Below are 14012 nucleotides of genomic sequence, written 5' to 3' on the forward strand. Positions count from 1 at the left end.
TAACTTAATTAAAGGTATAAGGCCTAAGACGGCTTAATAACTAGCTTAATAGGGCTAGGCAGCTAGTAAGGGAAAGTACCCTAGAGGTTATATAACCTAAGAAGTAATCGAAGGGATTATACTTCGATTACCTTAAGTAATATTAGAGATTAAGAGGATTACTATATAATCGGGTAGATTAGTAAAGAGATAGATAAGTATATATACTATAGTTATTATTAAAGTAGATAGCTAGATCTTTAGTAATTAATTTAAGTATTTAGTCTATTATTAATTAAGTAAGAGGTATAGACCCTCTTAATAGACTTTATAAATCTTTATTACTTATTATTAAGCCTAACGTACCTCTTAAGTAATAGTAAACCTTAGGATCCCTTTAAGGCTCCGTTATAGTTAGTTACTTACTTATATAATATTAATAAGTTATTATAATCTCTTATTATTAAAAAGTTTAGCTATTTAAAAAGGTTAATAAATAAAATAATAGTATAAAGGGAAAGAAAAGAATAAAGCTTACTTAATTATAAGTATCTTTATAATTAATATATTAAATATATTTATATAAATTAAATATCTTATATATATAACTAATCTTAAAGACTATTAAAACTAATGGTTTTGACTTTATAGCGTTTTTATATATTATATATATATAATATATATAAGATAATTTTTTAATATAAATAGGTATTTACTTATAATAGTAAATATAGCGTTATTACTTTACTATATTATTATAATAGTAATAAATAAAAGGTATTATAAAAGTATAATATAAATAAAAAAGTAATAAAGTAATAAAGAAAATATAAATATAAAAGTAAAAATAATAATAATATATAAAAGATAAAACTAATATAAATATATAAAAAAAGCTAATAATAATAAAAAATAATAAAAAATAATATAAAGTAATTATATTTATATTATTAATATAGATATTATAATAATATAGGTTTATTAATAATTAAAGAGTAATTTATTATTTATTTACCCTTAACTTAATTTATAGCGAATATTATAGAATTAAAAGGAATAAAGACTTAAAGATAGTTATAAATAAAAGATAATAACTTATTTAAGTTTTAAATAAGTAACTAGGATAGTTACTTAAAAAGGAGAATAATTATAATAAAGTACTAAAAAAAACATATATATATAGACTTAAATAGAGAACTAAGGCATATATATAATGCCCCTAAACTATAGGGTATTAAAGTCCGTCTAGCTAGTAAATTAAAAGCTTAAACCTATAAGCTTTAATACTTAAAATAAAGCGCTCTTTATAGAATATAATTATATTATTACTTCTCTTACTTAATTATTAACTTAATATTTAGTAAGTAAGTTATTATAATAATAGATAAATAGATATTATAAAGTATTTATAAAGATTATTTATTATATTAAAATAAAAAAAACTAATATAAGTAATTTAAAATAATATATTTATTTATAAAAAGATAGGAACTAATTTTATAACTAAGATTATAAAAAAACTAAAGAAGTAACTATAAAGGAAATAGTTAAGTATTAATATATATAAAGGTAAGCTAAGAAATATTAAATTATAAGTAATTTACTTATTTATATTAGCTAGCTAGCTATTATAGGTATTAAATAAATTACTTTAATTTAATATTAAGATTAACTTAGCTCTTTAATTATATATTTAATATATATTTTATAAGTTATTAAGTATATTTAACTAGCTAATAATATAAGACTTAACTAACTAAGATTAACTTACTTATATTAGTTATATACTTAATATACTTAATATACTTAATATACTTAATATACTTAATATACTTAATATACTTAATATACTTAATATACTTAATATACTTAATATACTTAATATACTTAATATACTTAATATAATTTTTATAAGCCTAGCTTTATTATTAAAGTAGCTAAGGTAGCTAATATATATCTAGCTATATATAGGGTTAACTTAAGCTAAGACATTTATACTTATGCTAAATGCTGTAATATAACTTTCTTCTTAAGCTTGTTTTATATATAATATAGGTCCCTTACTATTATAGATTCGCTTTATCTCGATTTTGCTTGTATAGAGGGGCATCCCTAAGATAAGGTCATTTAACGGATATTTTTCTGAACATGTGTTCAGGCCACGGCTGGCTCACTGTGATGCGAGATGGAAGGGGAAACGTAGAATCTTGGCCAAGGTGAAGGGCTGAAGGCACGGGGCCTGGTCCCGCGTTTTCTTGTAATGTCAATTTGACGGGCTGCCCCATGTCAAGCCACTCTCAATGGAAGGCGACAAGAGGAGAAAGGGCATATCACGGCCGCATGGCAGGCGCTGGCCCTGGGCCTAGGTAGGTAACAGGGGCGCCTTGCGAATGTGTTAATCTCGTCTTGCAGAACTGTCCGTCGAGAGACATGGGGGGGGGGAGGGGGGCAGCGTTAACGTTCGCTGCCCTCCAAGTTGAAGCCAAGCCGAGGTGTACTTACGTTCAGGACAAGAGAAAAGTTGGTAGGTAGTGATGGTAAATCGTGCCCTCCCTTTGACAGTGGTAAGGCCGCACCTGGGTTACGCGCTCCACTTTCTCCTAAGTACTCGACGGTTACTTGGATCTTCGTGCTTTCCGGGTGGCAATAGATGTAACGATGAGTGCTGAGACAGATCGGCAGTACTTCTTCGACCGCCAGTTTTATATGGCTACGAACGTACCGGTAATAAGTCGCTCGCTCAGTGGATGAGATCCCTGCAAGTGACCAAGGTGAGGCCTTAGCACTGTTAATAGGATGGCTTCCAGCTGAGGAGTGCGCCAGGATGGGACAGACATAGGGGGGCAGCACTGATTCGCGAGGGGGGGCAGCACTGATTCGCGAGGGGGGGCAGCACTGATTCGCGAGGGGGGGCAGCACTGATTCGCCAGGGGGGCAGCGTCAATGTTCGCTGCCCTCCAAGTTGAAGCCAAGCCGAGGTGTACTTCCGTTGAGAAAACTAGGTAGGTAGTGATAGTAAATCGTGCCCTCCCACAGCTTCTAGCTAAGGTATGCGCCAGGACGAGACAGACATGGGGGGGCAGCACTGATTCGCGAGGGGGGGCAGCGCCAGGGGGGCAGCGTTAATGTTCGCTGCCCTCTAAGTTGAAGCCAAGCCGAGGTGTACTTCCGTTAAGAAAACTGGGTGGGTAGTGATGGTAAATCGTGCCCTCCCATAGCTTCTAGCTGAGGTGTGCGCCAGGACGAGACAGACATGGGGGGGCAGCACTGATTGACGCTGCCCCCCTTCGTCAATCAGTGCTGCCCCCCTGTACTGACACCGGTGCGATTTGCTTCGTGCCCTCCCACGACTTCCGGCAGAGGTGTGCGCCAGGACGAGACAGACATAGGGGGGCAGCACTGATTGATGAGGGGGGGAGGGGGGGGGGGGGGCAGCGTCAATCAGTGCTGCCCCCCTGTACTGACACCGGTGCGATTTGCTTCGTGCCCTCCCACGACTTCCGGCAGAGGTGTAAAACAGGACGAGACAGACATGGGGGGGCAGCACTGATTTACGAAGGGGGCAGCGTCAATCAGTGCTGCCCCCCTGCCGCTGCGCACAACGCTGCGAGGCTGCGAGTGGCCGCCGCTGCCCCTGTACTGACGGCGGCGCGATCTGCTTCTTGCTGTGAGAGGTGGGCATCCGCAATCACGGCTGCCCTCCAAGTTTGCGACTGCCTTGCAGGGCTTCCTGCTAAGCTAGTACCTACTGCAGTGTAGGCAATCTTACCCAAGTACGTTGACTGGGGCTTTGCCAGTCGGTGCCTCTCAGCCACTGCCTTACATTCACGGTGGCAACATGTTTGTGCCTGGAGGCATGGTGGTTGCTTATAGACGACGCCCTGCAAGTCAGGTCTTCTGTCATTCTAGGCCGTCGGCCCTTGTGACGGTGGACCATTGCCTGGTGGTCCGCGCACATAACTTGTTCTCTTTGATGGTCTGCGAAAGTGAGGCTCTACTGCGGGAGCGGGTGGAGTGAAGGGACAGACGAAGGGCTGAATATTCCTTCGTCAACATCTAGACGTCCCCGGGCCCGTGTTCGCTCTCATGCCGGTCAGGGTGCCCGGACAGCCGGAGCACTCCAGCGCGCGAATCGGCTGCCGACCAGCGTCAGAAGCAACCTTGAAGATGATCCTTGTCATAGACGGGAGCACGAGTACTACAGTACGTAACTGAAGTAGTCGCTGGTCCACCCTCCCAGCATATCTCTCATCGGCTCCGAAGCCGTGACAAAAGGCGACGATTCTGTCCGGGTTCTACTTCGTACCATTCTACTATTCTACTACTCTACCGTTCTACTGTTCCACTGTTTTACGTACCTTTACGCGCCGGGTCTTGCTCTCCGCTAAGATAGATGCCCGATCAATGGCGTACGAGACCGTGCTGCTCTCGTACCTCTAGATTAACCCTAACCCCAACCCCAAGTCCCGCCGTATCACTTTTTTTTCCCACGGTGACACTCTTTTCCTAGTGCGAGACCTTTTTTCCTGGTGTGGCAGCTTTGGCCATCCATGGCAGTTTCCTCCACCTGTAGCAGTTTTATCCAAGCGTGCTATTATTGCATGTAAGACGACGAAGCCATATGGCACGTCAACTCCAGCATGGGACGCTTCGTTTCTGCAACTTGACAGGGATCATGTCAGTCCCTGCTTTTCCTGACTCGTTGGACCGGGATGGAAAGGCGCCCAGCTATGCGCGACGGGAATCTCCCGACCGACATTTAGGGTGAGCGGGTGCGTTGCAGCTTGCATCGTCTCGCGCCCTTATTAGCGTACGGGTGCGGTGTCCGGGTATGCCTGTGCATGCCTGCCCTAGATCCTGAGCTTTCAACTTGGCTGTTGGTCAGCCGCCGCGGCGCGCCTCTCCATCGGCGTAGCGCCGACCATCAAGGACGACCCACCATCCATGTGCGCACCCATGCGCACTGCGCAGAGCCCGTAGACGTGGTGTTTGTGGCGTTTACGCGGCATCGGGAGAAAAGTCTGTTGGTGCGGCCGACTGCGAGGCTTGTCCCCTGTCGTGGGGATATCATGGACCCCGGGTCGAGACGGCCGGCAAGGCAATGCTCTGGTCTCTGGGACAGCTTTCACCGAAGTGGTAATCCATGGCCAGGTATAAGAATGTCGGCCATGCGGCCTTTCGTGCCCTGAAATCTGGCGATGCCTCCATTAGCCCGGCTCAACTTGCCTTTCTTACTCGACATTGCGGAACATCTCGGTCAGTCCTGTTATACCTCAAGCTGCGCCATTGTTGCTATGACCAGGTCTTCGTCGTCGTCACTGGCCGTGGAAACGGGAAGCGCTGACCCAAGACAATCGTCTTCGAATCACGTGGACCCAGCTGCTGCAACCACCGAGGAGGCTTCCCAAGCGTACGTTGTCCATGGGCCTTTAGCTCGAGACCTCCGCTCATTTGTGGCTGTGATCAGGGCATCTCAACAAGACTGCAAGGCACATGACGAGCTGCCCTTTATGCTGGCGCGCTACTTGAACGAAGTCCGATGGGACGAGATCCCTGCGACGGAAAAGATCTACCGAGACTCTCTCTAGGCCTGAATATAAATTGGCCTGAACGGCAACCCTCAAGAGATGACGACGATCCAGTGCCGCACAGGGAAGCTCGCAAGTCAGCCTGAGCGGCATTGCTTTTCGAGGAATACTCCTAGGACGCTGTCGTAGACTGGGGCAGAGTGGTTAACAATGGGATTCTCGCACGACCAGAATCCGCCATTCCTTTCTTTCAGAATACTTTATGTGGCTTTACTTTTCAATAACAAGAGACATCATACACTGCATGTCGTTCATCTCGCGTATCGAGCCATGACAATCCTATGCTGGCAAGACGAGGCCCTGTGAAGGCTCCTCCCCATAGAGTGCCCATTTGCCCGGCTGGCTGGAAGAAACGCAGCCAAGCACAGGGGCTGCTTCCAGGTTGACACTGCTCTGTGAAGCGCTTTCCCGCGCTTTCCCACGCTCCATCCCACGGTGTGTGGGACCGCACCGCTCTGACCATAGATGCATCTCGACCAGCCCGTTTGCGCGGGCGAGCAAGCAAGGAAAGGAACCACGTATGAGCACCCTTTGATGTTAGGCCAATGACTTTCCCGTGGGCCTCTTCTTGGACGGAAAATCGAGACGGACTCTGCAGCACCCGTGCTTGCCTCTTCTTCTCACTGGACTGCGTACTCACTATTTTGCTGCTTGTGCCGCGGCCGCGCGCCTTGGTCACGGATCCATGCCCCTACGGAGCGCACCCCCTCCTGCCTGAACGTGCAACCCTGCCAAATACCTCACATCTGCAACTCTTTGACAGTTGCAACTTCTTGACAGTTGCAACTTCTTTGATAGATCCAACTTCTTCACAGATGTCACTCTTAGATAGATTCAACTTCTTCAGATGCCACTTTTGACAGCTGCAATGGAGAGCAAGGAGCAGAAAGCCATTCGCATGTTCCAAGCGCGTTAACGTTCCCGTTTTCCAGCTGGTCTCCGCTTCATGTCCATCCCATCGTATTCGCCGCCAGGCCTTCCTCTAACTGCAGCCCTCAATGCCCAATGAACCCGAGTGAGGAATAATTCCAGCTTGAAATCATCGTCTCGCTCGGCGGGCGCATCCCGTTCCACTATTGATGACGCCATGCAAGGGCGCTGATGGCGGACGCCAGTTGACTGACGTCTTCCATCAGGAAGATCCCGGTCCGTGTGACAGTGTGCCCCTCATGCACGAAGTACGTACTTCGTACACCATCTTGTGCCTCGACAATGCAAATGGAGCGACGTATTATCCGGCGGCCCGCGCCACGTCCCGCCCCTCGCCTAAATCGTCAAAACGGGCCCGCTTTACCCCAGAAACAGGAACAAACCTTGTTGATCGGCACGAGAACTGACCTCAGCTCTCGCTAGCCGTCCGGGAGCTAGTGACACGGCACAGACTCCCACCGTCGCAGTCGCCCTACGCACCGTTTCATCAATATTCAACGAGTCAACACGGTGTATCAACCTCATCCGACCATCCTCACCACGCGTAATCCCCGTCTCGTCGCGCACCACTCAATTGATCACTATCATGGCCGGACAGCCTCCCCCCTCATCCTCATCCTCATCATCCTCATCCACCACTAGCCCCGCTCGTTCAAAGTAGGAACTTGACCACAATCAAGTTTCACGTAGAAAGAGACGAAAGTGGAAGGCCGCTGAAGCCGATGCACTCGACTCAGATGCTACCCTCTTGGCGACGGCTCTTAGACTTGGGTGCTCTAGAACCCGCGACACCATCGGGAGCAAGAGCCTCCAACTATACACACCCATATCCATGCTACAGCCGGGTGTCACCATGCTTAGGGGCTTGCTTAATCGAAGATATATATTAGCAGGATAGGTCATTATATAGGGCCGCTTTCTACCTTTATATATATAGCAAATATATTAAACTATATATCTTATCCTTTATAAATTCCTTCGTCTCTTATATAGTTACTCTTTGTCCCTTTTATACCTTATATTCTAGTCTATGACTAACCGTCTCTTTATTAATTATAGGCTAGCTAGCGCTTTCTATTATTTATTATACTAATTAGCTTAAGAGCTCTTTATAATAGAGTCTTAAAGGGGTCCTAAGAGTTTCTATTATTTAAGAGGTAAGTATTATAGACTAATAAATAGCCGCTAGGCAGGCTAGCCTATTATAGGTTAGATAATATATCTAAAAGAATCTAGAATAAGGGACTTATAGTAAGGATCTTAGAGATTATATAATTAAGTATATAAAGGTAAGAGTGCTAAGATCGTAATATAATCTAAGAGCTTTAAATTACAAAAGTATTATAATATTCTTAGCAATTTAAGAGAAAGATTATAAAATTATAAATATAATTAAAGTAATATTAATATAATTAATAAATAGATAAATAAATATATATATTATAGTTATTATTAAAATAAATAATTAAATCTTTAATAATTAATTTAAGTGTTTAAGTCTTTATTTTAAGTAAGAGATATAAACCTTTTTAATAAACTTTTATAAATTTTTATTATTTATATTAAGTTTAATTTATTTCTTAAGTAATAATATACTTTAAGAATAACCTCTATAGCTAAAATAAGTCTAATAGCTATAATAGCTTAAGATCGACTTTAAAATATAAATAAATATTATTATATAATTTAATACCTTTGATTATACTATTTTATTATAGTATAGTTAAGGAGCTAACCCTATAATAAATAGGGTAATATTAAAAGGTCTCTAGCGATAGAAACCTTACTTTTATTAATAAAGACTTTATAATTTATTTAGTTAAGATCTTAACGATTATTACTTAATATCGATTAGATTATAATACTTAAACTTATAAAAGCTATTAAGAATTTATATTAATATTATAAAGATATACTCTTTCTTATTTAATTAAGCCTTAAATATATTATTATAGCCCTTAAGGATTATAAATATATTAATTATATTATATAATTATATATTAAAGCCCCTACAGCTTAGTAGTTAAGGCCGTAAGACCTTCTTTAGAAGGTTATTAGTTCGAATCTAGCTAGGGGCGCCTACCTCTCTCTCGTTTTTTATAGCGGTTAGGGCACCTTACGGAAAACGGCTTAAGACAGGCCGATAACCCGCAATCTATACGTTATATAGACTAGCCCCCGTTAGGGAGTAGATGAGGCTAGAGTAGACTATTTAGCCTACTATAAAAACTAACGAGATTAGCGCTTTTATACGCGCTATATAACAATTGCGATATAGGCATTATGAGATATATAACCTCTAAGAGACTAGCCCTCTATTTAGATCTAAGATTTATAAAAACTAAATTATGCGTATAACCTTTTAATATCGGCTATAAGTCTCTTAGTTATATTTTTAGAAATAATTCTAGTCCCTATTATAACTTAGAAATTATCGGAAATAAACTATTGCTTAGGGTTTTTATCTTATATTAGAAAGGTTTCCCTAAGAATCCTCTACCCTATCGCTCCTATATAGTTAAACTATAGCTTAAAATAGGTAACTAAATAAATAAATAAAAATAATATAATAAATAATATATAAAAGGCTATAGCTCTAAGCTTAATATTATATAGTAATAGCTTTACTTAAAAGCCTTTAGTTTAAGTATATAATATATATATCGTTAACTATAATAGAACCCTATAATATATTAGTAATATATTATATATAGATTAGTTTACTTCCTTACTTATTATATAATAAAAATAACTTAAGGCTTATAAATAAGTAATTACTATATATTAATAGTATATCTATAAGCTTATTTCTTCTCGAATTACTTAATAATATACTAAGCCTTCTTAATAAACTATTAATAGATAATTTATTATATTAGTAAGAGAAGTCGTAAAAGATAGCTATAATAAATAATAGCCTAGGTAAAAAATAGCTAAAGGAATAGCTAAGGGTAAAAAAGATAGTAAGAATAAGACTATAAAATAGCTATAAAAAGAAAGAGATTACCTTAAGAAACGAAAAAGGTTATACTTTTTTAGTTATAGCTAATAATATTTACTTTTTTACCTTATTCTTAATGCTTTAGATATAAGTATACTATAAGGATATAAGTATTATACCTAAGCGTAAAAGTTATATAATTTTATTAAGAATCGTAAATATAAGTATTTAATATTAAGGACTATTTAATTAGCTTATAATAGGCCTCTTAGCTATAGAGATACTTTAGATTTATAAGTCCTTACGTAATAATATATTAAGTAAGGATATAAAGAAGGAAAAGATAAGAGGATATACTCTATAGTTTAGTATCTTTCTTACCTTAATAAAGTATTAATAAAGTATTAATAATAACTTATATAATTACTTAGTACTTTATATTTAATATATATAATAAAGTATTAACTTAAATTTATAAATTATAGAGGGTATTTATAACTTTTATATATATATAGTTTCGAATATTTAAGTATACTTATAATATATAATAAGGCTATTTTATAAGAAAGCTAATATTAAAGGCCTTAATATATATATATAATATATTATATCTTAAATCTAAAATTTATTAATAATAAATTAATAATAAATTAATAATTTATTATTTGTTTTTAAGGCTTATTATATATAATATTAAGTAAGCCTTCTATATAAATTATATAGGCTATACCTATTAATAATATTTTTAAAAAGTCTAGTATCTTTAAAGAGAAAATAACCTCTATAGCTAATAAAGTATCTTCTTAAATAGCCTCTTAACCTAACGATTAAAGTATAGCTAATAATAAGATAAGAGGATTATTAGCTAAATCTAAGAGAAAAGACTATAATATATTATAAATATATTATAAATATAGTATAGATTAATTCTTACTTCTTCGTTTTTATTAATAGAGCTATCTCTAATAGCTTCTTTAATAAATATAGAAGCATTATTATTTAATAAATAACTCTTATTATCCTATAAAAATAGGGCTACTTTAATTAATAATATAATCTCTTTTAGTTAGTATATTAATTAAGCTAATAAAAAATATTATTATTTATTATTAAGCTATTATTAAATAATTAAGAAAGAGAGTTTTTTTTATATAAAATATCTTAAGTTAGCTATATATAACCTAACCTATACTTTATAAAATGAGTTTTTAAGTTAATTAAAACCTATATATTTTTAATGGAGTATAGGTCGGGCTAGGTCTAATAGGCCTTACTAATTGCCTAACTTAGGGGGGGTTAGGTCAGTTTATCTATACGCAATGCTTTCCGTGCAATATTTTCCCTTCCACGCAACGGTTCCCCCGCTACGCAACGCTCCCCCGTCCGGCTCCTCTCGACCACGGTTACGAGATCGGAGCTTGCAATCATGTCACGCGTGCTCTGCAACACAACAGGCCATACTGATGAAGACCTTCGCGCATGGATTAAAAGACAGGCTCGTTATCGTGAGAAGGTAGAGTGTGGGCTCGGGTGCGGGTCGACTCTCCAACGTGAGAGGAGAAAAAGACATCACAAAAATCAGAGCACTATATGAACACGGAGTGCGATCAAATTTTCATCTCCACCAGTAAGAAAGAGTACGAGCACAGCATTAGACACTCCCCTTACACGGCGGTTCCTTTGCTTGATCGGGGGTAGCCAGATGCTGTTGCGGAGACATCGACACCGATAACAGACGAGCCCACAATGCCTCGCGAGAGCATTGAGACTGCCCAAATGCGCAACAGGTCCTGGGGCGGCCAGGAGCTGCGCATCTTGCCCAGGATGCCCATCTGGCTACTTTCGTCGATTTGCTACACCTGCAGGCGCCCCTGCGCCACAATTGACGTACGCAATTGACGAACAGCTATTCTGCTGCTTTTGCGGTAGAAGAAGCTGGCCTCACCGAGAAGGAATGTCAGCGTCGTTGACATCTAGCAACACTGCCGCGCTATACGTCATCCTGAGGAATGGGGCGACAAGCTCGGAAATACCTCAATGATGCGACCTCCTCACTCGGCTGAGACTGGAATCCCTCTTATTCGTAGCAGCTACGCCAGCTTTTCGCACGTTGGAGGCCTTTGTCGCAGAGCACGGCAAGATCAGAAAGGTCCCCTTCGGTCACGACAGGCTAGCATGCGGCCTGACTCATGAATCAGGTTCACAAATACAGGAGAACGGCAATATGGGCCGACTGCCTCAATTTCGCCGCGGAACATCAAGCTCTAATCGGCAAAATCACAGACATGGCAGAGCGGACAAGCCACCGAGCCATGCCACTTCTCACTTTCTACGAGATAGAAAGACCGCATGGTTCGGATACCATATGGGCCTTCCTTGCCCTCAACCAGTTACAAGAGACAGTAACATTTATTGATGCCAAAGAGCGCAAGCATTCTATTCCATTCGGTGCTTGTCAGAGCCACGAGGTATGGCTGATGGGTGCTTTCATACATTCTCACCAATATGCTAACAATTATTTGTTCCACAGAGCTTTCATGATTTCGTCCTCGAAATGTACAAAGATACTGGTGAGTTGCCAGAGTCGGTCTCCAAAGGCGAGTTTGAACGGCGAGTTCATTACGGCTCTTTTGAGGCCGTACACCCTATCTTATGGAGTGCTTCAGTGAAACCCGGGACTATCCTCCGGACGGTCGGCCATGTCCCTGCAGACCGCTACGTGTCTCAGGGGCCTGTGAAATCTTACGAGTAGGAGGTATACGTTGGCTACGGTCTTCACTTTCGACGACTTCTCAAGTGAGAAGCTGGGCCGCATCTTGGACATGATGCTCAAAGACCAAGGATACCGCGTGTTACTGGGCAGGCTCGTAGAGCTGCGATGGATATTTGCGGCGAGCTTAGAACCGACCCAGCTTTGGCAACGCAGGCGAAAACGACGTTTTCTCGGTAGTATCCTACAACGAGCTGGTGCGTGAATTGTGCATTCGTTGTGGGTTCGCACCGAACTGGATTCATATTCTGACTAGTCCAATTCAAACTTCGTCGCCTCACACGCACCTTAATCCGAAGCCGACGACCAAACTGCTCCGACACTCCTTCGACAAGTGGCCCGGCAACCCGGCATGGATTCCCCTTGCCGATTCCCCTGAACAGTGTTACCTGCCTCTAAGACGTTGCAATAGATGACCAAGTCAAGACGCTGAGCGAAGCGATCAAGCATCTGTCCAAAATGAAGCCGTCCATTTCCAAACAGGGGTTCGGTAGACATGTTAACCCATTATGGGTCGGGAGCCATGATCAATGCTCCTGCCGTAACTCTGAACAAAAGGGAAGTGCCAGTAACCATTTCCCTGGAGCTAGTCTCACGGGCTTGGTGCCATGTAGGTCTCCTTGACCGGCATTGCTGAAGTAGATGTTCTGGTTCAGACATTGACCTCTGCGTCACCATTTGGGTCGAATAAGATAAGACACAGCGAGAGGAGGCAAGGCAGTGTAAGGATTCACAGTCTGCTCAATTGGCCAATGCCCAGGAATCCCGGTCACGGGCTCGCCGGAAAGCCATGGGAGTAACCCCCGGGAACTGCGTGCCCATCTCCTTGGCTAAGTTCTGGGTACCATCAGGAGCAACAAGTTGATCGCCAGTGCCATAACTGTTGAAGGGCGAGTTGGCTTGCTTCTCGAGCGGTGAGTCTCATCCGGTCGTCTCTGTTCTGTAGCACCCGAACATCTGATTTGTGAACTCCACCTCTGCAACTCGCTTAGCAGCTTGGATCAGTTGTCGGCGGCGGAGCTAAACTCGACCATGTTGCCATAGCTGGCGTGAACGTTAATCGAGCTGTCGCAGCCATTAAGCGGCTTCAACCTGACTCCAGCATGCATAGCCCGTGGAGGCCATGAGTCTCATGCAAACGGTCAAGCGTCCAGGTATAGCCGTTAAGCAAGCGATACCCCACGGACAGCAATATTTCCACATCCTTTCCTCGGCTAGGATTCCAACGAATGCTCCCAGGAGGGTATTCAAGCCCCTTGCGCCGAGTTCAGAGACTATGAGGTATCTCGTGTCACGTCCCAAGGAAGCACAGGACGTTGTGTTCAAGCAAAAGTAATATAATCCTTGCGTTACTGTGCAAGATGATAGAGCAGAGACAATCATCCATGACATACCGAGCTATCCCGTTGATGATGGCGTCGCTTCCGTAGTCTGCGTTTCCCTCTCGAGGTATTTAATTGCCTCTTCCTTGGAATCAAATTTCTTGTACTTGGCTCCCGGAACACCTCGTACTGCCTGCTCCGTTGTCGCCCAATTATCGTAAATCCCCGGCGGCTTTTCCACGGCCACCGCGTAAAAGGTTTGCCCATTGCGGAGTGGAGGGCTTGGCTCTGCTGCCTCCGTCACGAAAGCTTCCGCCTCCTCCCTTGAAGAGAAAGCCTTGACTGCTTGAAGTCAGCACCTCTGCTCCGTGATCTCATTGGGACGGTCACTGCGTACGAATGGCTCCCATGAAGCGTTTGGTCTGGTCTTCGCATTCGTCCCATGTGTCGTAGACCCCAGGGTGCCGTCCTACTTTGACGCC

At 41.6% G+C, this 14012-nt stretch overlaps 1 protein-coding gene across 1 annotated transcript; it reads left to right on the top strand.

The window, feature by feature from the left end:
* Nucleotides 1–5273: 5273 nt before the first annotated feature.
* Nucleotides 5274–5567, top strand: JDV02_004810 (uncharacterized protein; the record flags this gene model as incomplete). Its single annotated transcript, XM_047986048.1, has 2 exons — nt 5274–5389; nt 5447–5567. 2 exons carry the CDS (start codon nt 5274–5276, stop codon nt 5565–5567), a joined length of 237 nt encoding a protein of 78 aa, XP_047842028.1.
* Nucleotides 5568–14012: the final 8445 nt, after the last annotated feature.

The sequence above is a fragment of the Purpureocillium takamizusanense genome, chromosome 4 (genome assembly GCF_022605165.1).
Source record: "Purpureocillium takamizusanense chromosome 4, complete sequence".
Classification (NCBI taxonomy): domain Eukaryota; kingdom Fungi; phylum Ascomycota; class Sordariomycetes; order Hypocreales; family Ophiocordycipitaceae; genus Purpureocillium; species Purpureocillium takamizusanense.